Source organism: Pogonomyrmex barbatus, unplaced genomic scaffold (genome assembly GCF_055798465.1).
Source record: "Pogonomyrmex barbatus isolate J1 unplaced genomic scaffold, ASM5579846v1 scaffold4, whole genome shotgun sequence".
Classification (NCBI taxonomy): Eukaryota; Metazoa; Arthropoda; class Insecta; order Hymenoptera; family Formicidae; genus Pogonomyrmex; species Pogonomyrmex barbatus.
In genome coordinates this window covers 9,564,386-9,586,944 of record NW_028297138.1, presented here as the reverse complement: position 1 = coordinate 9,586,944, position 22,559 = coordinate 9,564,386, and the positions used below count along the sequence as shown (strand labels likewise).

At 36.5% G+C, this 22,559-nt stretch overlaps 4 protein-coding genes across 10 annotated transcripts in view; 3 read left to right on the top strand and 1 right to left on the bottom strand.

Moving 5' to 3' along the window:
• The window catches only part of LOC105423580 (lachesin), a 49,499-nt gene extending 45,103 nt beyond the window's left edge, over positions 1 to 4,396 (top strand). For both annotated transcript variants that reach the window (XM_011633366.3, XM_089081343.1), the window contains exons 6-9: positions 462 to 590; positions 842 to 977; positions 1,227 to 1,384; positions 1,799 to 4,396. In XM_011633366.3, the coding sequence (XP_011631668.2) occupies positions 462 to 590; positions 842 to 977; positions 1,227 to 1,384; positions 1,799 to 2,151 (776 nt within the window). In that variant the 3' untranslated portion in view covers positions 2,152 to 4,396. The remainder of the gene's footprint in view (positions 1 to 461; positions 591 to 841; positions 978 to 1,226; positions 1,385 to 1,798) is intronic.
• Positions 4,373 to 5,311, bottom strand: ksh (transmembrane protein 167A-like protein ksh). 2 transcript variants are annotated; one of them, XM_089081344.1, is made up of 3 exons: positions 5,123 to 5,311; positions 4,705 to 4,820; positions 4,373 to 4,607 (listed from the first exon to the last, which is right to left on the bottom strand). In XM_089081344.1, the coding sequence occupies exons 1-3, from the start codon at positions 5,168 to 5,170 to the stop codon at positions 4,502 to 4,504; spliced, it is 270 nt and encodes an 89-aa protein (XP_088937470.1). In that variant the 5' UTR covers positions 5,171 to 5,311; the 3' UTR covers positions 4,373 to 4,501. The 2 variants fall into 2 exon arrangements, with proteins under 2 accessions (XP_088937470.1, XP_011631667.1); XM_011633365.3 differs by having other exon boundaries at positions 5,146 to 5,308.
• Positions 5,312 to 6,546: 1,235 nt separating this feature from the next.
• Positions 6,547 to 14,841, top strand: LOC105423578 (polycomb protein Sfmbt). 5 transcript variants are annotated; one of them, XM_011633362.3, is made up of 10 exons: positions 6,547 to 6,860; positions 7,545 to 7,834; positions 7,914 to 8,148; positions 8,493 to 8,686; positions 8,770 to 8,964; positions 9,062 to 9,326; positions 9,434 to 10,170; positions 10,347 to 10,602; positions 10,701 to 11,050; positions 11,138 to 14,841. In XM_011633362.3, exons 1-10 carry the CDS (start codon positions 6,839 to 6,841, stop codon positions 11,465 to 11,467), a joined length of 2,874 nt encoding a protein of 957 aa, XP_011631664.2. In that variant the 5' UTR covers positions 6,547 to 6,838; the 3' UTR covers positions 11,468 to 14,841. The 5 variants fall into 5 exon arrangements, with proteins under 5 accessions (XP_011631664.2, XP_088937013.1, XP_011631665.2 ...); XM_089080887.1 differs by having other exon boundaries at positions 6,548 to 6,860; positions 7,605 to 7,834; XM_011633363.3 differs by having other exon boundaries at positions 6,549 to 6,860; positions 7,569 to 7,834.
• A 2,022-nt stretch (positions 14,842 to 16,863) lies between these two features.
• The window catches only part of crp (transcription factor cropped), a 141,843-nt gene continuing 136,147 nt past the window's right edge, over positions 16,864 to 22,559 (top strand). The window contains exon 1 of the mRNA XM_089080892.1: positions 16,864 to 18,471. Within this exon, the coding sequence (XP_088937018.1) occupies positions 18,389 to 18,471 (83 nt within the window). The 5' untranslated portion in view covers positions 16,864 to 18,388. The remainder of the gene's footprint in view (positions 18,472 to 22,559) is intronic.

Genomic DNA, 22,559 nt, shown 5'->3' with positions numbered 1-22,559 from the left:
CCTAATTAACTAAATTAATTTATCGTTGTCATCTATAAACTATAATCCCTAATAATATTTCTACGCATTTCATACGGCCATCAATCATCATTTTCATCAATCACGTTAAGATACAAACATTAAAATAAATTTTATTGATACAACGACAATAAATTTAAGAACTTTTGAATTTAGGTCTTTACGTTTGATTAAAACGTAAAGCAAGGATTAATAATTAATCTTGGAGTACGTAAACTCACGTATCTCTTGATGCCAAGGCAGAAATATTAATGTAAGCTGTACCACCAATGGCAATAAATTCCAGCGACAAACTTTGCTACAAATTCATATTCTGCTTATCGTTGCGTGCCCCAAAGGCGTATTTCGCGAATAATTACTCAGGCCGCGTTAACACGTCGGCTTATATGGTCGGCAAGGGAGCAGCTTTCAACGAGATATTCATACAACATACGATTTTCTAGTGGACAACCTGTCTGGCGAGAAACTAGAATTAACCAGGGTAGACAGGAGGCAAATGGGGGCTTATCTTTGCATAGCGAGAAACGAAGTGCCTCCGGCGGTCAGCAAGAGGGTTAATCTAAAAGTAAATTGTGAGTACGCGAAAACGATTTATAATTTTATACTCGATATTGAAATCGATATTGAAATCAATTGTTGTAGACGAGTTTTTCACATTATCTACTTTAATAATTATTCTTGTGACATAAATTTATGCCATCACATGAGAGATAAAATTGTTTAAAAAAATACATTATTTACATTAGCAAAAAAATTCAGAAATTAAACAGGAATAATTATATAAACGTTAAAATCAGCTATCACTCTCTCATTTCTTTTCCAGTCCCTCCTAGTGTAAAAGCACCTAATCAGTTGCTCAGTTCTCCTCTGGATACAAACGTGTCGCTAATCTGCTTAATCGAGGCTTATCCCAAGACGATTAACTTGTGGATGCGAAAGGAGCAAGTCATCATGAGCGGGTATGTGCCAAGACAATATTGACAGTTTGGTCTATCTGATCCCCGGGCACAGTTCGAATCCGTTGTTCGACAATCTCCACAGTGATAAGGGACAAAACGTATTGCTTTTTGCTAAATCGCTCCTGACCTCGGTCACCGCGATTTCGGATATCGATTCCAGTGGCAATCCGGTTATTCTAACGAGATGTCGAATAACGGAATCTATCCTCCCTATCGCGGACGTTAAATGTAAGTGATATGTCAATGCAGAAGCAGATACGAAATCGACGAGCGAGGGGACCCCGATGAGGAATGGAAGACGACGATCGTGTTGAAGATAAGACGCTTGGAGAAAACGGATTTGGGTGAATACACGTGCTCAGCCTCCTCAAGCATGGGAAAAGCCGAGGCAACTCTCAGGGTGTATGGTAAATAATCACATTCATAAAACCAAATAAACACCAAATAACATCTTTCTTTATTCTTCTTACTATCAAACGAGAATCGTGATCCAATTACAGTTATGCTCGATGGAAATTTTATATAATATAATTGGTATCGCGCATAGCGTTAACTTTTTGACAACCTAACAATATAAAAATAAAACGCGATTTCGTGCACGATTGAAAATAATATTCCAATTCTTTATTCTTTTCAATTGTAAGAAAAATAATTAAATTATTATTAATATCCAGATTTATGATAAATAAAATTTGAATTGATCGTCACTGATGGATGAAAAAAGCCAGATTAAAAAAAAAAATTTAAAGAAAAAGTAGAGGTCCAAAAAGCGAAGCGTCTAGTTCACCCTGTATCCATAATTCGTGTGGATGCTTTTTCAGAGATCGAGCGCGTAACCATGCCCAACCGCGTCACCTCGACCAACTGGAAGCGACCGAACCGAGGCAAGTCAAAGCCCGGGCAAGGGACGATGGTCAATCGAATTTTTTATCAGCAGGTGAGCACGCCGGCGATGCAGAAGAGCACCGCGCGATTGATTCACAACAACAGATACGCGACCACGTCGACCACCGCGGATCCGCGCGCTCCCTTAATCAAGGAGCAGGGTAACGCCTTCAAGCACAACAATCGCAACGACCAGAGTCTCAAGGATCGCAGCGACGCATCTGCGATCATCGCCAGCAAGCGGATCGTCCTGCCGCTCTGTCTCGTATTGTTCTCGACAGTGCGATAAGACGTGAAGTGACGAGAACGACGAACGACGGCAGCTACTCCCTCGCCAAAGGAATTACTCTGCAAACCAGCCATGGAATTGTGCTCATCGATCCGACAAACAGCGAGGATAAGCGAGAGGAAATTGACGAAGTCTCACAAGCGAAAATTGCAGGGAGAGGGAGAGGGGGAGGGTAATTCTCAGACAACGACAATGAGAAGACAAAGGGTTGATGAAAGAAAACTGGCTGTTCCGATTAATTAGTCAGCTCGACGTTCTTAGTAGCGCGAGAAAAGATCGAAAGAAAAGCGAAAACTTGAACACTTTTTACAGGGTAAGATCGTAGGAAAGCGAACGCTTGGATGCGTGGCAGAGTGGAAACAGGGGGAGTTTGATCTACGCTACGAGCGAATGTTGCCCGAGATAACCGCCACGGATTTTTACGGAAAGACGCTTACGAATGTATTTTTTATGACCCTTTTATCCGTTGCTAACGTGCGAGAAGTTTAAGAATAAAATATACTTTTTCTTAGATTAAATATATAGTATTATCCAGATAATTTTAATTCTCGAACAGTTTAGTAATTCAAAACTTATTTTTATTGGGAAATAAATTTTTTTTTTCTTTACGTTAGATAGTTTCATTGTATTCACAATTCATCTATCTTTTCAAAATATTAGCGAAACAAAAAGAAATAAAATTAGGTGAATAAATAGTAAGTCAAAAATCAACAAGGGATCGAAGCAACTGACGAGTGAGAGAGTAAATAAAAATAAGAGCCAAAAAGAATGTATTGCTGTCTGAGAGTTAAAGATGTAAGAAAGGGACTTTTGTTATTTGAGAAACGAAGTGATCATTTCCTTTTGTGGGGTTAATAGATAACTTGAGGTAATTTTATAACGTTAGCGTCAAAAGCCTTATATATGCAGGGTGTCTATCTGAACTGAGCGGTCACTGTTGTTGACGAACGGGTAGCCCGCAAAGTTTAATCGCTTATATGCGAATTACAATCTTGATGTGCGCATATATATATATATCTCGTAACAACAGTGACGACTCAATTAAAATGAACATCCGTTACGTTGCCATTGTAATACGTCTTCATCGATGAATCACATTGATCTTTCCGAGCAATTGTGCGATCGTACCCAAATGCAGACAAATAATTAGCATACTAATTTGTATGTAAGATATAAGACGATAATATCTTTGTTTATTGTGATGTAAGAAAGCGAATCGATATTATACTTGGCATCTTAGCGAGCGTTATCACGTCATATCTGAAATAAGATCCATATCCGTAACACATATAATAGCATACCGAAAACTTTAGGAAATATCATAGGTCACTTCGGTTATTTTATGTATTTTTTTAAATTACCTGTAGACAAACCGTACCTTATACATGTCGGTAATAAAGCGAGACCACGTTAGGTATAGCGTAAGTGGTTAAAACAGTGAGGAATGACCGATATATCGCTTTTTAAATAAAACGCGTTAAATCAATTCGGCTTTTTGTAATAATAAAATATGCTCAGCTATTATCTCGAAAATTGCATACGTGCATTTCGATGATGACATGTGTATATGATGGAGTAGCAATATATATATATGTTATTATGTATAAAGTTACGAGAAATTAACAGCAAATAATCTTATAATAATTTCTAGCAAAGTAACAAGATCATTTAGTTAATGTTCCTCGCAAAACTACGAACCATATCTTGTTCTGTAATTAAGATAACTGTGTAAAGCGATATGAGTAATGTTAATATGAGTAATGTGTAAGCGATATCCGGAGAGCATTAAGGTTGGTTGAAGGTTTACAAGATAAAGCGATTCAATGATGTTAAACTTAATGTCCATCATATGGAGTACAAGTTTTAGTTACATCGGGTTTATTGTAATGACAAAAGAGGAGGTAGCATATCCCAGAGCAAAAATATGTTAAATGTACCTATCTAACGAACCCTGTATATCAGAGAATGCTCAATATAATAACTTTACAATAACTATATTAAAAGAATGTTGTTGTTTATAGGACGGGAAAAAATATATTATGGAGATGCAATGAGAGAAAATGTGCTCAAATTGGATTATATAGCTTTGGGGGAAAAAAATAACGTGTTGACAAATAAGAAAAAAAAACTATCATGCATTTAGCAATGACGTTCGTTTTGACTTTAAGTCTAGCTTAAACGAGTGTATTTTTATGTATTATTAAAACGACAAATATAGCTGTTTGTCGCCAAATGGATATTAAAATCTTTTATTCTCTGACATCTCGAATCTTAATATACAAATATATTACGATATATTCTAGAAATACACACCAAATGCATCATGATCAAAATGACTCATGTAGGAATGTTACGACCAAAATAAAACACAAAACGCACAACAGACGCAACAAACGGCCACATATGGGCTTACTCTCTCTCCAATCCTAGCACATTTCCAAAAAGTACCCTGAAAGCTAAAATTAAGAATTTATTAAATATACACTGAGTATGTATATATACATACGAGTATATATTTTTATAATAAATATGTTAACTAAAATATTTACATACCCAACCTTGCCTAGTCGCTTGTCAAACAAGTTCGGAGCCAACGATCTGATGTAAGTACAGGTGCATATGATCAAGAATATTACACTCAACAAACTCTGAAAATTAAATATGGCAGACTGCCAAGAAAGAATACGTTAATATAATCAAAACAATTTGCATCATTTATTTGTAAAACGACGGATATAATTTATAATTACTCAAATGCACATCATGCAATAATATAACTATTTATTCAATAAATTAATAGCAACGGAATTTTGATTGTTATATCTTTCACTTAACACTTTAGATAAACTTTTCAAACAATAATAATATATTTCATAATTTAAATATCTTTCAAAATATCGTTGATAAAATTGTCAAACTTCATGTACAGGTTATACATATAGATTAGCCATTCATTTCAAATGTCAATTACAATTTCAAAATATTTGCAATTACCATACTGTCGAACTGTACAAATCATTCAATTTGAAGAACAGCAAATGACTCAAGCTCACAAATAAATTGTTAAATATTTTCCCGTAGGTAGAATGATGTCTTCACCTTGTGACATCTCTTTCGTACACGGCGCACAACAGCGCGCAGCTCAATGTTTCCGGTTCAAACATTTCATCATAAAGCATATCTAGACATTCGTTTCTCATAATAGTTAAAAAAGTTTAAAGCTACATTTCTATGAATTTAACTTGTCCAAATATGATATATAAAATATAAAAAGATATATCTTTTATATATGTATTTTTTATCTTTTTATATTTTAAAAATATATATATTTATTCTTTTATAAATTTGATTTTCTTGCACATTTTATATTTTAATATAATAATCTTCAAACGATTCTGACAATATAATTTCTTTTTTTTTTCCTTAATTTCTTTATTTTTTTAATTTTTTATTCAAATTAGGATCGTTTTTTATTAAAATTAACATTTATTGTCGATTAAAATATGGCAATAAAAAGCTCTAGAAATTAATTTGATCTTTATAGAATTATTTAAAACAAAATATACACTGCGTTTCATTAAATCTTCGTGTTATTTATATTTTTTAAATTTAAGTTTCTTGTTCTTTCTTCCTCCATCGCCCCCAAATATCTATCTTGCTTTAAGTATCGAAAATTTTAGGGAGTACAAGCAACGCAATAAACTATTATCGAGTCCTTTTTAAGTGCAGAAAGTCATGCTATTTCTAGGTTTTCATTGCATATTGAAAAACTACAGAAGTACACTTAACCATCTACACCTTTCTGCACTCAAAAAGAATTCAAATAAAACGCACGTACAATTCATTTCCTCTAACGTTTTTTTCACATATCGAGCAATAAAATATAAATAATTATATCGACATTAACAAAATAGTCCGTAATAATCCTTGATAATTGACTTAAGCTAATCACTGATTAAATTATATCTGTATCAATATTTGAATCAATTTTTGAATCTCGGTTTATTTTATTTTTTTATTTTTTTCTATAATTCTTAAAAATAAAACAAAAGAGATAAAAATTAAATTAAGCAGAGATTAAAGTTAATCTACATTAGTAAAAAAGGGCATTAATCGGAATATTTTAATCGAGGTTGTTCTGAGGAAGGAAACATCGTTATTTAGAATCCAGAAAGTTACCTAGAAAACACATTCTGCTATTGGAACATGTGGACAAACCATCGTTTCTCGACATTCACCTCAAGTCCATTTCTATCAATATGAATTAACTTTAATCTTACTTTCTATTTTTTTCAATTCCAGTCACCGAAGAAAGATAAAGAATAAATTTATGGAGATTAAAATTAATTAAATATGAATCGACACAGAGACAGTGGTGTACGAATCCATCATTGCGGCCCGTTTTTGCTGGCTCCACTAGTGATTGCTAGCCCTGCTAAGGGAGACGAAAATAGTGGCGGGGGAAGAGAGGGGCCGAAGCGAAACGGCCTACCGCCGAATGTTTTGCCCTATTGTTCGACAATGTCGCGAAAGGTGATGGATTTCGACTAACTCCGATTACGGGCGAGACGAAGTCCAAGCGATGTACTTCATGCCTTTCGAGATGGGATTAGTGCTTCGTGACGAACGTAGACTACGGTAATACCGGTGAAAAAACATCGAGGAAATCTACGAACGACTCTTTGTCATGGACATGCAAGCTTCTAATGGTACGTACTTGTTTTTCTATGGGGTACGATTTTCATCTGCGGCCGGCCGATTGTTTTCCTCTCGACGGTGACGGTGATGACGACGAGATGTACCTCGTTCGGTCCTCGCATTTATCTGTACGTCGAACGTTCATCGGACGCCGCTAAACGCGTGATAGACACGCGACTGTATGGTAGAAGGGGTTAAATAAAAGTATTTCTAGCGTCGCTTCTCAATCTTAAACGCTGTTTAAAAATTTAGGCAAGAAAGTGCGATCGACGCAAGCAGTTCGTAACTTGGTAGATTTCTCACTATTATGCATCATGCGGTAGGCGTATATTAAACAGAATCGCATGTTCCACGATCTGAGAATTGCAGATTAAAATTCGACTTAATAGAATCCGTTTATTCAAAATACATTTAAACCGATTTAAAATACACTTAATACTATCTTACTCGTTACTATCTCAAAGAAGTATTATTCCGATATACTTTCTAAAAGAATTATTATTCCGATTGTATCTCTCTTAAATTCTAAATTTTCTTCTCAAATTCTAAATTTGAAAAAAACTTGCTTTGGTATTTGGTTTTTATTCTTGACTGGAAAATAGTATTATACATTCCTCCTTACAAACAGAATTTATGAATGAATATTTTTTTTTATTAATAATTCGGCTAACAATTGGTGAATCGTGTGAATGTAGGAATGGATATGTGTATGAATACAGTGTATACTTCCATCCCTGGATTGCCCGAACAACTAGGGATGGTATGGATGAGTGATGTGATGATGGGAGAGCCTCATGAATTCATGCTGGATGCTCGTCAAGGTGAAAACCCATTTTTTTCACATGGTTCGCATCCCTATGAAGATCTCAGAAATCATCACATCGCTCCTACTACTATGGTGCGCTACATACCGCAGCAATTCTCAAATGAGTGTTCGGAACCTGATGAGGCAATGGAGGCTGTAGATGCTCATGATATTCAGCGAGTGAGTTTTGTTTTTAAAAGAGATCGAAGAAATTTTCATATGTGTACTGCTAATATTGTGATTTTCCTATTTTTTTAAGGAATATGATTCACAGTCTGAAAGACAGGAGATGAATGAATACCTAACATTAGAAGACTACATTGGTGATGAAGAACGAGAACAAATTGTGAATAATGCAGCGACTCAAACTATTCAAGACAATCGTAATCGAAAAATAAAACCAATAAAGCATCCAGGTCTCGTTTTAAAAACGCCAATTGCTTATCAACCTCATACTGATCTAAATTTTATTCCTATTCGCAAGGATGGTATAGGTAAGCATATCATCATTCAGCGTAATCTAACTAATGAATAAAATGATGAGACTGGTAATTATAATATTACAAATACAAGGAACGTTAATTTTAATGTGATAAGTTAAACTGATATCAATTATTAATATCAATATTCAAAAGAAAAATAGTAATAATCCGAGTTAAAAATTATTAAAATACAAAATTATTAAATAGTTTTTTTGAAAAATAAAAATGCAATTGAAGCTATAAATATTGAAAAAGATAAAAAAGATTTGAACAAGATTGACAAATTGAATTGATTTTATATTTTCTTATTACAGAAAAGTTTGCTAAATAAAATAAATCAAATTTTCATTTTATAGCTGTCTGTGAAAAATGTGGTGCTATTGGAGTAAAACATGCCTTTTATACAAAGGAACGTAGATTTTGCAGTAGAGCATGTGCACGTTCTTCAGAACACACAACACCTACTGCTGATTCAACATATAGTCCGTCTCACTCGGGGGATCAACTGGTATCTGTAAATCAAACATCTTCTATTGAAACAAAACCGGATGTAAGTTAATATTTAATATATAGACACACAATATATGACAAAAAGTTAGAAATGCTTATTTCATAAACGTTATAATTTCCTAGGTCGTTGTGAAGGAAGAAATAGTTGTCAAAGAATCTGTTGAATCAGAAAAGGACAAAATTAACTTAGAACCAGTAATGCCGGAGGATTTACCGGTTAGAAGAAAAAGAACGGCAGAAATGGCAGGTTCTTACGACTGGACACAACAACTTATAGAACCTGGATTTTGTGCTGCGCCAGTCTCTTGTTTCAAACATGTTAGTTTTTCTGATAAGCTTTGTTTTGTCTGTTAAATGTACACTTTTATAAATATCTTGTTACAAATATCTTGTTACATTATATTAATATTTTTAGGCTCCTATATCAGAGATTTGGGATAATATCACAGTGGGTATGAAAGTAGAAGTCGAAAATACCGATTGTGACGAAGTGTGCGAGGCTTTTCCCGATTCGTTTTGGGTCGCAACTGTGTTACGTGTTTGTGGATACAGAGCTCTGTTAAGGTACGAGGGTTTCGGACAGAATGCAGAAAAAGATTTTTGGGTATCGCTTTGTTCTAACGATATACATCCTGTTGGTTGGTGTGCAACAATTGGAAAACCTCTTATTCCACCTAACAGTACGTAATCGTACATTTCTAGTAAAATGAAAAAAAATCTATTAAAGAGAACACTCGTTAATTTTAGAAGAGCGCGTAAAATTTGACATATTAAATTATTTTTTCAGCAATTGCAAATAAGTACAAAGATTGGAAAGATTTTTTGATGAGACGATTAACCGGTGCAAGAACGTTGCCAACAAATTTTTATAATAAAGTAAATGAAAGCATGAAATCTCGTTTTCGATGTGGTCTTCATTTAGAAGTAGTAGATAAAAATAGAATCTCACAAGTAAAAGTAGCGACGATACAGAAGATTGTTGGCAAACGTTTGCATGTGAGATATTACGATTCACCGCCGGAGGATAACGGGTTTTGGTGTCACGAAGACTCACCCCTTATACACCCTGTCGGTTGGGCTAAAAAAATAGGACAAACGTTAGATGCGTATCCCGAATACTTGGAACGTATTTCTAAATCAAAATTATCTGAAGATGACGCAACAGAGGATCTTTTTCATGTGCCAAAGAGTCATCATATGCACCTCGCGTACACATTTAAGGAAGGAATGAAAATAGAAGCTATCGATCCGCTTAATCTTTCGGCTATATGTGCAGCGACAGTTATGCAAGTTTTGGAAAAAGATTACATTATGATTCGTATTGACAGTTACGACGAAGACGCAAGCGGGGCTGATTGGTTTTGCTATCATTCATGTTCACCATGTATTTTTCCCGTCGGTTTTTGTTCTCAACACGGTTTGCCTTTAACGCCACCGAAGGGTTACGATCCTACTACATTTACTTGGGACGCATACCTGATGGAGACCAATACCATACCTGCTCCTGTGCAATTATTTAATCGGGTAATTTTTCTATATATTTATGGATACAATTTATGATTGCTATTTTCAATAGCGATAAATATTCATTTCATAACAATATTGAAAGCTCAACGGTCTTTTCGTGTATTATTATGCAGTTAATAAATATTTTACAGTTTCGAGTTTAACTTTTTTACATTTATATCTTTCACATTTAGGAAATTCTTCAACATGGATTTATCGAAGGAATGAGACTTGAAGCAGCTGATTTGATGGATCCTAGATTAGTTTGTGTTGCTACTATTACTAGAGTGATTGGCAGATTATTACGAGTACATTTTGATGGCTGGGAAGACGAATATGATCAATGGTTAGATTGTCAAAGTCCAGATATTTATCCCGTTGGATGGTGTGATCTCGTTGATCACAAATTGGAAGGGCCGCGTGTACACATTAAAAACACTAGTCCTACTAGTATGTATCATTTATATATTTATATATTTGTGCCCACACGTTTATGCATATATTATTTATATATGTTTATTTTTACATTTAAATCCCTACTCCCGCAGTAAAATCACCAAGAGGCCTTAAACGTAAAGCTAAGAGAAAATTGAAGAAAGGTAGCAAGATATCTTGCTCCAAAAATATACTACCTCGTCAGAGCGAACGTATTAGTATGGCTCGTGAACGCGGGCGAGAATTGGAACCTGCTCAAGGAACAAAAATTGAAAGAGAGCGTGATCTAGAAAGTCTACCGGAACAAAGGAGCAGAGAACCGGAAACAGCGGAAGAGCCAGCTGGACCTGACCAAACTTTACCTAGTCCTACTACTGGACAAGATCAAGCATTGAACGATACGCAAAGCGAAGTACAGAATCCTCCACCACCCAAGGAAAGAGCCGCTACATCGTATATCAATGCAAGTATCACATTTGCGCATATATAATCTGAAATACTTTTATATATGATTTATTATAGACTAAATTTTTATTTATTTAATTCATAGGTTACTTCAGCAAGTACTAAATATATACCAAGGCTAGCAGATGGTGTGCAAAGAGGATCGGAATCTGGTGATCTAGTGCCATCTGAGTGGAATGTCTTTGACGTTGCACAATTTCTCCGAGTTAATGATTGTGCAACATATTGCGATAATTTCAGTAAACGTAAAATAGATGGAAAGACATTGCTGATTCTTACTAAGGACCAAATAATAGACCTAACAGGTTTCAAAGTTGGACCTTCTTTAAAAATATTTGATTTAATTCAGCAATTAAAAATCAAAGTGAATCCAGCTCAGGAAAGGTTGAAACTAGGATTGAAAAAATTATTATAACAAAATTAGTATGTAGTTAGCACTATAAATAAGTTTCATAAACATGCAAATTAGACATGGATTTACAGGTAAGATGTGCGAAATAACGATAATTAAAATTATCTCCATTTCAATATGCATACGTTATTGCATATGTATATTATTCGTTAGGTATTTTACTTATGTATTTACTGAAAAAAATGTTAATATGTAGATTCATTATCTCATTTAAAACAAATGTAAAAAATTTAGATGCTGATTTTGTTAAAGTTAAAAGACTTTTCTTATTCTAGAAGGCAGTTGTGATTTAATTTTTAATGCCTACGTTCAGATAAACTTACAATGTGTATTAAAAATATTATTGTTATAATAGCAATTTTTTTAGTGCAGTCATAACAGAAAAATAAAGATAAGATATACGTAAATAATGATTAATATCATTATTTAAATACTTTAGTTTTTGAAATATTTAGTATTAAATATTTCATATAAAAATATAGAAAATATTAGATATTTTTAATACATATAACAACAAAGAGAAAAGACTAATATGTTTTAAGTACTAATATCAATTGTGTATATATATTTTTTTTTCTTTTTTTTTTTGTACAAGATATCACAGATCTCTTAATACTAAAATGCTGAGAAAAAGTTTTTAAATTAGACATATTTAAAGAGTACGAATTAAATTTGCGCGTTCAAACATACATTATATTGTACTGAAAACGTGAAAATTTTTATTCATTTACATTTCTTATGATATCTTCGACATTTGTTAAATTACCATGCCTAAACATGCTAATTTCGGACAGTTGAATTGTTCAATTTTAAACATTTCACACTTATAACCAATCTCCACCTTCGATTAACTTGGTCAATTAAATTTAAAAGTTACTAATTGCAAAATTTGAAATTAATCATTCTTAAAATTTTATTTTTTAAAAATTATTTTAATCAAATATATTAATTATTAATTTAAAAGTATTATATTTTACACAAACAAATCATAATTTGCAGAAAATGGACAGGAAAAACAAAATAAAACAATCAGTTTTGCAGTTAGTATATAATAGTTAAATTTAATCGACCGATTAAAAATAATCAAAGATGATGGGCCTATAACCAAAAATTGTAATCTTGTCATTTTGGTATTAAGGTTTTTATCTCAAAATATCCTCAAGAATTTGTCACTAATGATTATCAAGAGATGATTAGAATACTATATATTTCTTGTTAATTGTAAATAATTGAATGATAATTTCTTACATATTTTATCATTTATCAACATGCACGTTAATTTTGACAATAAATTAAACAGTTAAATTGGCAATATAAAACACATATGCATAAAAGATAAATCGCAAATCTCACTTAAAAACTGTATTCTAGAATGGATTGCTCTTTTTAAAATAAACAGCATCTTTACAATCTATTATAATATTGCAGAAAAAAAATTAAAATTAACATTTTTTCATCACGATGTTATACATTATATATATATATATATATATATATATATATATATATAAAATATATATATTTATATTTATACTTGATATGCATGTAAGGAAAATTCAATGTATGTATTGCGCACTCATAAATATGTGACATATTTTCTATAACACATTTTTGTATTGTTACAAGTTTTTTTCTAACCACAGTATTATTTGTAAATCCATGCTGCACCGCATTATAAAAATACGAATGCATCAACCACATACCAAGCCATCACATAAAAATTAGTTTACTCGAATAAATAAAAATAACAATTCAGGCGTTGTGCATTTTATAAATATACTTCAACAGAGTAAATGAATACATATATATTAAAAGAAGAAAGCAACCACAAAGTACAAAGAACATCTTTTTCTTTATCAATCCAATACCGATTAATGTTAAACTCGTTAAGGAATGCAATTTTTTACAGAAGAATATATTTCCGTCTATTTTAATAAATCAATCAATTCAACTCTGCACGTATGGCGTAATATGTACCAATAAAATTGTATATAACTAAAGAAAAAAAGAATTTAAAATATGTAAGTCTTGTATATAATATGTAGCAAGATGTTTTTGTTATATATAGAGTTTTAGCCGTCTCTCTTCAGATTATCATACAACGCCATGCACTATAAACATTATGCATGGCTTATATATAATTTACAAAGTGGCTGATGCATGCGTATAATATACATTGTATCCATACATTGCTTAGTCATTTCTAAGAATCAAAGCAGTCAGATGAAGTTAAAAAATACTACTCTTTGGCTTTTAAATACTATTTTAGTACTACCCAGTTACTCGTCGATTATTTATTCGATTGATTGGAATCTCCAAAAACTGAATTTTCGAACTTTTTACATATATATATATATATATATATATATATATATATATATATATTTTTTTTTTTTTTAAATTGAGAATGTCTCATATATGAATGGCCAAACAACATTGTATCCCCCGTTCTCATGCACAAATTATCACAAAATTTTAATGACACGTTATATGCGAAATGCGCGTATCAAATTGAGATTTTGATGCTTGTTCACGACTAAATTCTATCTTGCGAGCTTCAGAATCAAATAACAATATGTTTATATGCGAAATACACTGCGCGTCATTATTCAATTTATTAAACTTACGCCATCGAAGGATTATATGTAAGGGCATTAAAGGGATTAAGATTAAGATTCAAATTTAATTTATCGAAATATCAGTTCTTTGTATAATGAGATTGAATAAGTGTTTATCGCTCGCTGATTAAATTTATTTTATTTCTAAATAAAACGTAACATTAAGGATTTTGTTTAATGAAGAAAATTATTCGACACTTTCTCTATGATTGTTTGAGATTATCGTGTAAAGCACGTTAAAAAATAAATTTATGCTTTAGTCGAATAAATAAGAATCATGCAACCGTAAGTACAAAGGAGCAATACCGACTATGTTTTCGAACTCGTGCCGTAATGTTATGCTTAAATTGTAGCTAAATCTGCGATAACTATCTCGTGTATCGCGCGCAGACTCACGTTGTATTTCGATTTCGAATGTTAATTTTCGACATTGCAATTTTTGGATGAGTATAGTAGAGCATTAATGAAAATGGGCAGATCTCCTTTCTCTCAGTAATACGAAATGTTTTATGTTTATCATTATCAACGCTTAGAGAAAATGAAAATATGCTGTAAAAATATCTAATAGTAGTTACTATAATCTTACCCCTCTATGCCGTGACTATATTGTGACTTTACATATCAGTTTTTCAATTTATACTTGGCGCCTTTTCTTATTGTGGCATTAAACTTATGAGAGAGGACGTAACATTCCATGTGAATGAAAAGAATGTAGGCTATAGAGGGTTAAGAAAATAAAATGAATATTTGACAAGGAAACGCGTTACGATTATTGCGGGATTTTTTTTTTTTTTTTATCAGATTCAGTAGATTTTTTTTTTTAAATCGTAGTAAGCCTAGTATTAAATTCGCATAGTTCAATACGTCGCAATTTTTAATAAAAAAAAAAAACAAATTTTATATTTGGCTTTAATAATATACCATATGATAAGAGATGACTTTTTACAAAATTTGTGTTTTAAAATACTACAAATCTAAGGCTCCTGCTGCTTCATTGCAGGCATCTTGAATTAAGAAGTTAAAAGGAAGAAAAACATGATAAAAATTTTTGCAAAATACGTTAAAATAGAAATGTTTTTTAACAAAATCATGTAAAATACATCGAAAACTTTCCTTCAATAAACGATATATCTAAAAATAAATTATATCTAATTAAGAATAAAGCCATAATTCAATTCTAGATATATAATTATTTATTGATTAACGGAGCAAAAGGAAAGTTTTCGATATATTTTCTAAATCTGTTCTAATTAAGTACAAATACAAAATTTTCCATATATAATTATATATAGTTACATATTAATATATAATATATATTTATGTATAATCACGTAACATCATTAATTATATAATTAATTATATCTTATATATGGAAAATTTATTAGGATAGATTATTTTGTCGAAAAAGATTTCTATTTTTATGTATTTTGCAAGAATTCCATGTATCTTCTCACTTTATAGTTCAAGATGGCTGCAATGAACCATCATTTCCATTAAAAAAATTAAATATATTGCAAGAGCCTGTCGATGTAGAAGAGATATCTTCAGTGGTATGCTCATAAACCTATAGACGGAGTATGTACTATTAATTGTGGCAAGGGAAATACTGAATAAGCGGGAAGAAGTTCCAAATCCCTCAACCTATTCAATTTAATTCGCAGTCATTCGACTCACAATTTGTTTTTTTTTATATGTCAAAGCGCTATTGGGTTACTAATTTTATATACATATACACACTCGTCAAACGCACATCACGGATATTCAAAGATTTATATAACAAAATAACGAATAAATAAAGATTTTTTCAGTATTTTTAAATTTATAATAAATTTATTTTACTTAATAGAAATTACATTACTTTGTCTATTTCATGTATTCAAGTCGAATATCTATAGATCTATGAGCATGTCAAATCTATGTTACTTTGCTATCATAAATTTATTATTGATAAAGAACTATCAGGATTTTATCATATAAACATCGGCGAATTAAACAATTAGATAAATTTTTATCTTGATTTAAAGCTGTATGCGTCGCACTTTACTAAGTCGTGTGCGATATTGATTGGCGAATACCTTTCGCCGATAACGCAGATATTTATATCATCTAGATGAAGAATTTCACGCGTTATCAATGGAACATTATTAATTAAAGTTTGTCCGCTGGATGTCGTGCTGGTTAATAATCATTAATTGTAAAAGCGCGCATTAGATTTCATCGATCTGTCCGTACCTTGAGAACTCTTTACAGTTCCTTCAATAAGTAGCATCCATAACGCAAGAGATGCGCAAGGAAGATATTCATGCTCGCATAATTAGATAGAACGACAGCGACCGACATGTTGGGATGCGCAGCATCATCTTGGTCATGCAAGACGCGTCGTGACGATCGGTGGTCTCGGCCGTTTACTTTCGCGTCGCGTCCGGCGCCTCGTAAACGCGACATGACGCGTCCGGCGAGCGTCGGTCGACGAGGCGCGGCGCGGCGTGGAGAGACGAGGCAAGGCGAGGTGAGGTGAGGTGAGGTGAGGTGAAGCGAGGCGCAGCAGGGCGAGGTGAAGCGAGGCGAGGCGGGGTGCGGCACGACGCGGTGCGGTGTGGCGCGTTGCGTCGCAGCGGTGGGAACATTCGCTGTGTGCGAGCCTGCCGTCCGTAGCATACACAGATGGTCGACTACGTATACGTGCTTACGCTCGCGACCGCGATAGTAGGGGGACTGCGGTGGGTCGGCGATAGTGGCGGCGGCGACGGTGGTGGGGGGTCTAGTAGACTCGCGTATTCTATGGGCGGGGCTTTGGCCAGCTGGCAGATGTTTCCCGCGCGGGGCCGCGTCATTCCTCTAGCGTAAACCTACGCGACGCGCAAATAGTTCCGCGCCGTGGCGCCGTATATTTCCCGCGAGAGGCCGGCCGTAGGGAGCCACCTACGTGCGTAAACGCGCGGATTCACGCGTGCCACTGAACGATCCGCGACGGCAACGATCCACCGAGAAAGCCGGATTCGCGAGCCGGATAACGAGGATGAGCTGACGAGGGATTGGTCTGAAGTGAGTCGCCGCTCAGGGCAGAGCGAAGTGCGCGACTTCCCCCCTGTCCGTCGAGCGCGAGCCGCCGCGATTGTACGAACGAGCGCGACCGGCGAGGACGCGATACGTCCAGGTGGCTCTCCACCACTAGGTGAGATTCTCTGCGAACGTCCGCTGCGCGCGCTTCCCGCCGCTCCGGTATTTCGTTGACCGTACGACCGTAACGTCGTACGCGGTTCATACGTCATCACGGACTTGCCGCGCGCGCGAGCTATCGTCGATGTGCGTCGAACGCGCGCGAGAGTATTCGCGCGCGTGATGATTTTGCCGGCGTATGAGCGTAGCGCGATACGCGGAAAGTCGCTCTGCATTCCCGTATCTTAATCAGGTCGAGAGGAAAACACACATGCGAAACGCGTGTGCGAGCACGAGGAACTGAATATTTCCATTACATTAAGCTGAAACATCGATCAGGACGGGCGAGTAATCACGTGAACGCGGCTGATTGTCTCGCATAGTGCACTTCACGCGAGTGCGACTTGAAGGAGTTCCCGTGAGTCGTCTTCGTTGTGACATTCATCGAAAAAGTGCACGTACAGATTCATTGATGGTCGATCTGTTCTCGTGAGTGTGGCGCGTTTCGTGAGTGAGACGTAAAAGTATCGGCGCCGCCAGAAGTGAAGGGAACCCGTGTGCGAGTCACATAGTGACGTTCCTGACGCCGGGCGGCGGAGTGATCCACGGCGCGCCGTGGGGGCCCTCAGCTGTTTCCCGCCAAAGATCGCCATTACAAAACGCGTTCGGGCGTTGTGTGTGCGCGCCGCGCGGAGCGTGTGGCTGTCCTGTGGACGAATCTTCCGTGCATGTCGCCGGTGTCTGCCTGAGAAGAGGAAAACGGGGTCATCGCGAGACACGGCGTGAGCCGGAAGTGGCGAGTATCGCATATATACGTATATCGTGCCGCGAGCGGAGACGTGTTTGATAAAACGCGCGTTGTTTGTCCCCCTCCTCCGCCCTGTGGAGTGGAGTGCGCGGTTGGGCGAGTGAAGGAGCGTACGAACGAACGAACGGACGGACGGACGAACGAACGAACGAACGGACAACCGGGCGAGAAGGAAAGCAGAAAAGAAAGAGTGTACGAAGAAAGAGTGTGAGCGATAACGAAAAAGATATCGAGAGGAGGCAGCGAGATCCGTCGTCGTCTTTTCGCAGCCGCGACGACGGCTGTCAGGAACGTGAAACTCACTCGGCGGGGACTCTCGGTGCCGCGGACTGACGAGATATGTCAGTGTTTGGTAGTGACGATCGGATTTTGCTCGAGGAAATCGTCGAGTCGACTGACCAACCGGAAGCTGACCTGTGCGGGTGAGTTATCTATATCTATATCTTCTGAGAAAAGATGGTGTGCGCGCTAATGGTGCTAATGGTAGAGTGTTATGGTGGTAGTGTGCGAATACCGCCAAGAATCTATGTATTCGTGTGCGCGTATGTATATATATATATATATAAAACACATCTATATGTGTGTGTGTGTGTGTGTGTGTGTGTGTGTGTGTGTGTGTGTGTGTGTGTGTGTGTGTGTGTGTGTGTGTACTCCGTGCTTGCATTGACACGACGAAGTTATATATATGGTACGCGTTCGTAACAGCAGAGTAAGTGAGACAGAGGGAGAAGGAGCGAGTGAAAAAGAATGATGGGGGAACAAGAATGAGCAGGAGGGACGGACGATCTTTATTGGCTCTCTCGAAAGAGTGTCATGCCCGACCCGCTTATCGCCTCAACCTGTTTGTGAGAGCGTAACGTAGCTGCCGCCGTGGCATCGGGGCGGCGGTGTATCGGCATTGTCGAGCTCGCGCGCGAGGTGCGTGCGTATCGAGCCGCGCGAGAGAGAGCGGGCACAGCTGTTGAAGCCGGCCGGCCGGCCGGCCGGCGCCCATCACCCGATGTCCGCCGTTGGTGGCTGCTGGCTGGCTGGCTGGCTGGCCGGTTGGCCGCGCGATGGTATGTGATCGGGCCGCTGCTGCAGCCGCCACCACCGCCTCTGCCGCCGTCGCGGCACTCCGAAAGCCGTTTTCCGCTGAAAACGCAGGGACGCGTAGCGCTGCGCCGCGTCGCGTCGCGTCGCATCGCATCGCATCGCATCGCATCGCGTCGCATCGCATCGCATCGCATCGCATCGCATCGCATCATGTTGCGTCGCACTGCGTCGGATCGGACCGGTACGGCACTCTCGCGAATCTCCGCGCTCTCCACGCGTTCACGCCCAACAGCATGGCGCGCGCGCTTCGTTCGTTCGTTTCTTCCTTCCTTCCTTCCTTCCTTCCTTCCTTCCTTCCTTCCTTCCTTCCTTCCTTCCTTCCTTCCTTCCTTCCTTCCTTCCTTTCTTCCTTTCTTCCTTTCTTCCTTCTTTCCTTCTTTCCTTCCTTCCTTCCTTCCTTCCTTCCTTCCTTCCTTCCTTCCTTCCTTCCTTCCTTCCTTCCTTCCTTCCTTCCTTCGTTCGTTGATTCGTCGTTCGCGGCAGATGCCTCTTCTCCCGTTTTCGCGACGTGTGACATTTCTTCTGTTACGTTCGCGCGCGCATCCGCATTTCACTCTTACGTAATGCAAAACTCATAATTTAGTAGGAATATTTTTCATTTCTATGCTTATCGAATTAAAGGGGAATGTTCGTTTTCTATTATATATGGAGAGATATGGCTTATTCGGAATCGAGTTCATTTTTTTTTTTTTTTTTGACATACCTTTTGATATTTTTTGCATGATAGTGTATTATTTTGTGCCATGCTTCATGAAGAAATAGATTATTCTTAACTTTAGATATGTTAATATAAAAATGTTTACAAATACAAAAGATAACATTTATTTGTACTTACCTGTGTCAAGATTAACTCCATTATTATAAATCTTACCGTTTGAGTTAGACTTCATCTGGAATGCATTTTTAGTTGAATTATATTGCAACGCGTCAATGAATAGTTATATAAATCTTACGGATTGATGGTTCAAGAAAGGAACCGTAAAATCACTATTTATATATGTATATATATATATATATATATATATATATATATATAAAATTATAAAATCATAAAATTTTGCGATTCTGATGAGGCCAATATTGCGCGTCGGTTCAAGGAAGTATGCCGAGTCATTTTTTTGCGTCTTCGACCGTGTGCGGCGTATGTTTTTTTGATCTCACGTTCGAGTACAACGATCGTAGAACAAAGAAGCAGGAAGGCGCGAGGAAAGTATGTCCTTTTGTGTATAGCCGAGTGACCGACAGAGCTGCGGCATAATGCCGCCGTACGCGTTACGTAAAGCCACGTTTGTTGCACAATAATCGGTTTCTATAAATAACTCCAAGCATGCCGCGCTCCGGCTCGACTTCTTGTTTACATACGCTCATCACCGTTGTATTGCGCTCACTCGCTCACTTGTGTCTCACGATTGCTGTGTCCTCGAGTCGCTCGTATCCTAGAGATTACATTCTCATTCATACTTTGTAGAAGTTTGGTTATTTACATATATCGAATTTATACCGAATTTTCATAAACTTTGGAGTTTACAAACTCGTTCTGAATTAATAATATTTATTATTGTTTATTATAAATGATATCTCTATGCCAAGTTTGAAGCGTTTTAGGTTTCCTTTTACTTCAAATTTGTATAAAAATATTTTTATTTCTATAATACATGAATAACATAGCATTGTTTTATATTCAGCGAAGCATGTTGAAAATATTTGTTAAATTATATTATGTATTTCATGTCACTCGTTTCTCAGTATATCGTAATTTCATTAAAAGATGTGGTGTATGGTATTACGTATGGCGTAAGAAAATGTAAAACATTGTACGCCATAGTAACAGAGTTAAATGTCGTCGATGTCATCATCAAACGGATTATTACGATTGGTACGAAGCGTAAATAAATGATCAATGTACGCGACGTACCTAACGAAGTAATATCGTTTCATCGTTATCATGTATCATCGCTTCACGTTGCATTATTTATACGTTTCTAATAGCTATGAGAACGACGTGGTTCAGACACTTTCATATATCTGAATTATATAATTCATCACTCGTCGAATAGTTTTGCTTATGCTATGTTATATCTGATGGTATTATTACGTGAGCCTTGTGCGACGATAAATCTACTCTCCGTAGTTATGGCGAACGTTGAGAAGGAAACTATTTCCCCAAACTTCCTTCGTATATTGGAATGTATAACTTTGACACCGAAGTTTGTACGTAACGCACGAAATCACATCAGATATGTGCTTATCCGTTTAATCGCGACACGACAAATACGATATCAACCCATTAAAACAGACTGTCGTTACGTAATCTCGGTAATTCTTGCATTCCTGATCGCGATAATTTCGTCTTCGCCTTCGATAAAGTAATTCCAACTCGCGCACACTGTCTGTGTGTGTGTGTGTGTGTGTATATATATATATATATATATATATATATATATATATATTTCATTTATCAGCTGAAAATAGCTTAGACATGCAAATTACATTTCACATGTCAAATGCATTCGTTGATTTTTGTTCGTAATGAACGAGTGCAGTTAATTGGATATTAAACATAACTTTTCACATTCTATCTTTAACAACGTATAATCTCTCTGTTTTATATTTTAAATAGATATTATCCAGATATAATTTTACATTTTTTTTTTTTTTTTATATTATCTTTTGATCCGTTTCGAGTAATACACGTTGTCGTTATAATTTATAATTTTTTTGTTCTTTTTCCGTGGCAGCGCACAGTCAATTCGATATTGTTGCACAATACAAATCCCTAATTAATATGCATGCTTTATAGCACGTAAGCACATACAGATGCCAGATCAGATAAAGATCATTGATATAACAACATCTGGATAACATTTATCAGCGCGCGACAGCTATCCCGAGATAACACGTTAAAACGGTGATCGTTTTGATCAGATACCGCAAAACGCACGTTGTATACGACTCTTTTACACGCAGTTTGTTTTCCGGTGTTCAAAGACGCGAGGTGAAGCTCGGATCTCACCTCGATGCGCTTTTCGCAAGCTCGCGGCTTAACAAACGGGTCGAGCCAATCCTGACCATGGTCAACGTAGTAGCACTATAGCATATCGCGCGCGTACATTGCTTTTTAACTATATACACATACACGCGGACGTGTAGATATGTATAAGTCGCGAGCGCATGCACTCGAGAGGAGACGGGCGAGAGAGAGAGAGAGAGAGAGAGAGAGAGAGAGAGAGAGAGAGAGAGAGAGAGAGAGAGAGAGAGAGAGAGCGAGATGCAGACGGAGCGAGATGAGCAGAGAGTGAGTTATATCTTGCACCCACTCACGCGCCGGGTTAACCTGTGCATTCGGGTGCGCGTGCACCCGATGGAAGTGCATGTCATATAACGTTCGTCCCGCGGTAGTGGCGCAGTTCGCGTG

Bases quoted from the DNA above. Each gene is read 5' to 3' on its own strand.
- LOC105423578 (XM_011633362.3), top strand. From the start codon at position 6,839: ATGGACATGCAAGCTTCTAATG. The intron at 7,835-7,913 runs GTGAGTTTTGTT...TATTTTTTTAAG, and splicing joins ATGCTCATGATATTCAGCGA to GAATATGATTCACAGTCTGA. The intron at 10,603-10,700 runs GTATGTATCATT...CTACTCCCGCAG, and splicing joins TAAAAACACTAGTCCTACTA to TAAAATCACCAAGAGGCCTT.
- ksh (XM_089081344.1), bottom strand. From the start codon at position 5,170: ATGATTTGTACAGTTCGACAGTATGGTAATTGCAAATATTTTGAAATT. The intron at 4,821-5,122 runs GTAATTGACATT...CTTTCTTGGCAG, and splicing joins ATTGCAAATATTTTGAAATT to TCTGCCATATTTAATTTTCA. The intron at 4,608-4,704 runs GTATGTAAATAT...TCTTAATTTTAG, and splicing joins AAGCGACTAGGCAAGGTTGG to CTTTCAGGGTACTTTTTGGA.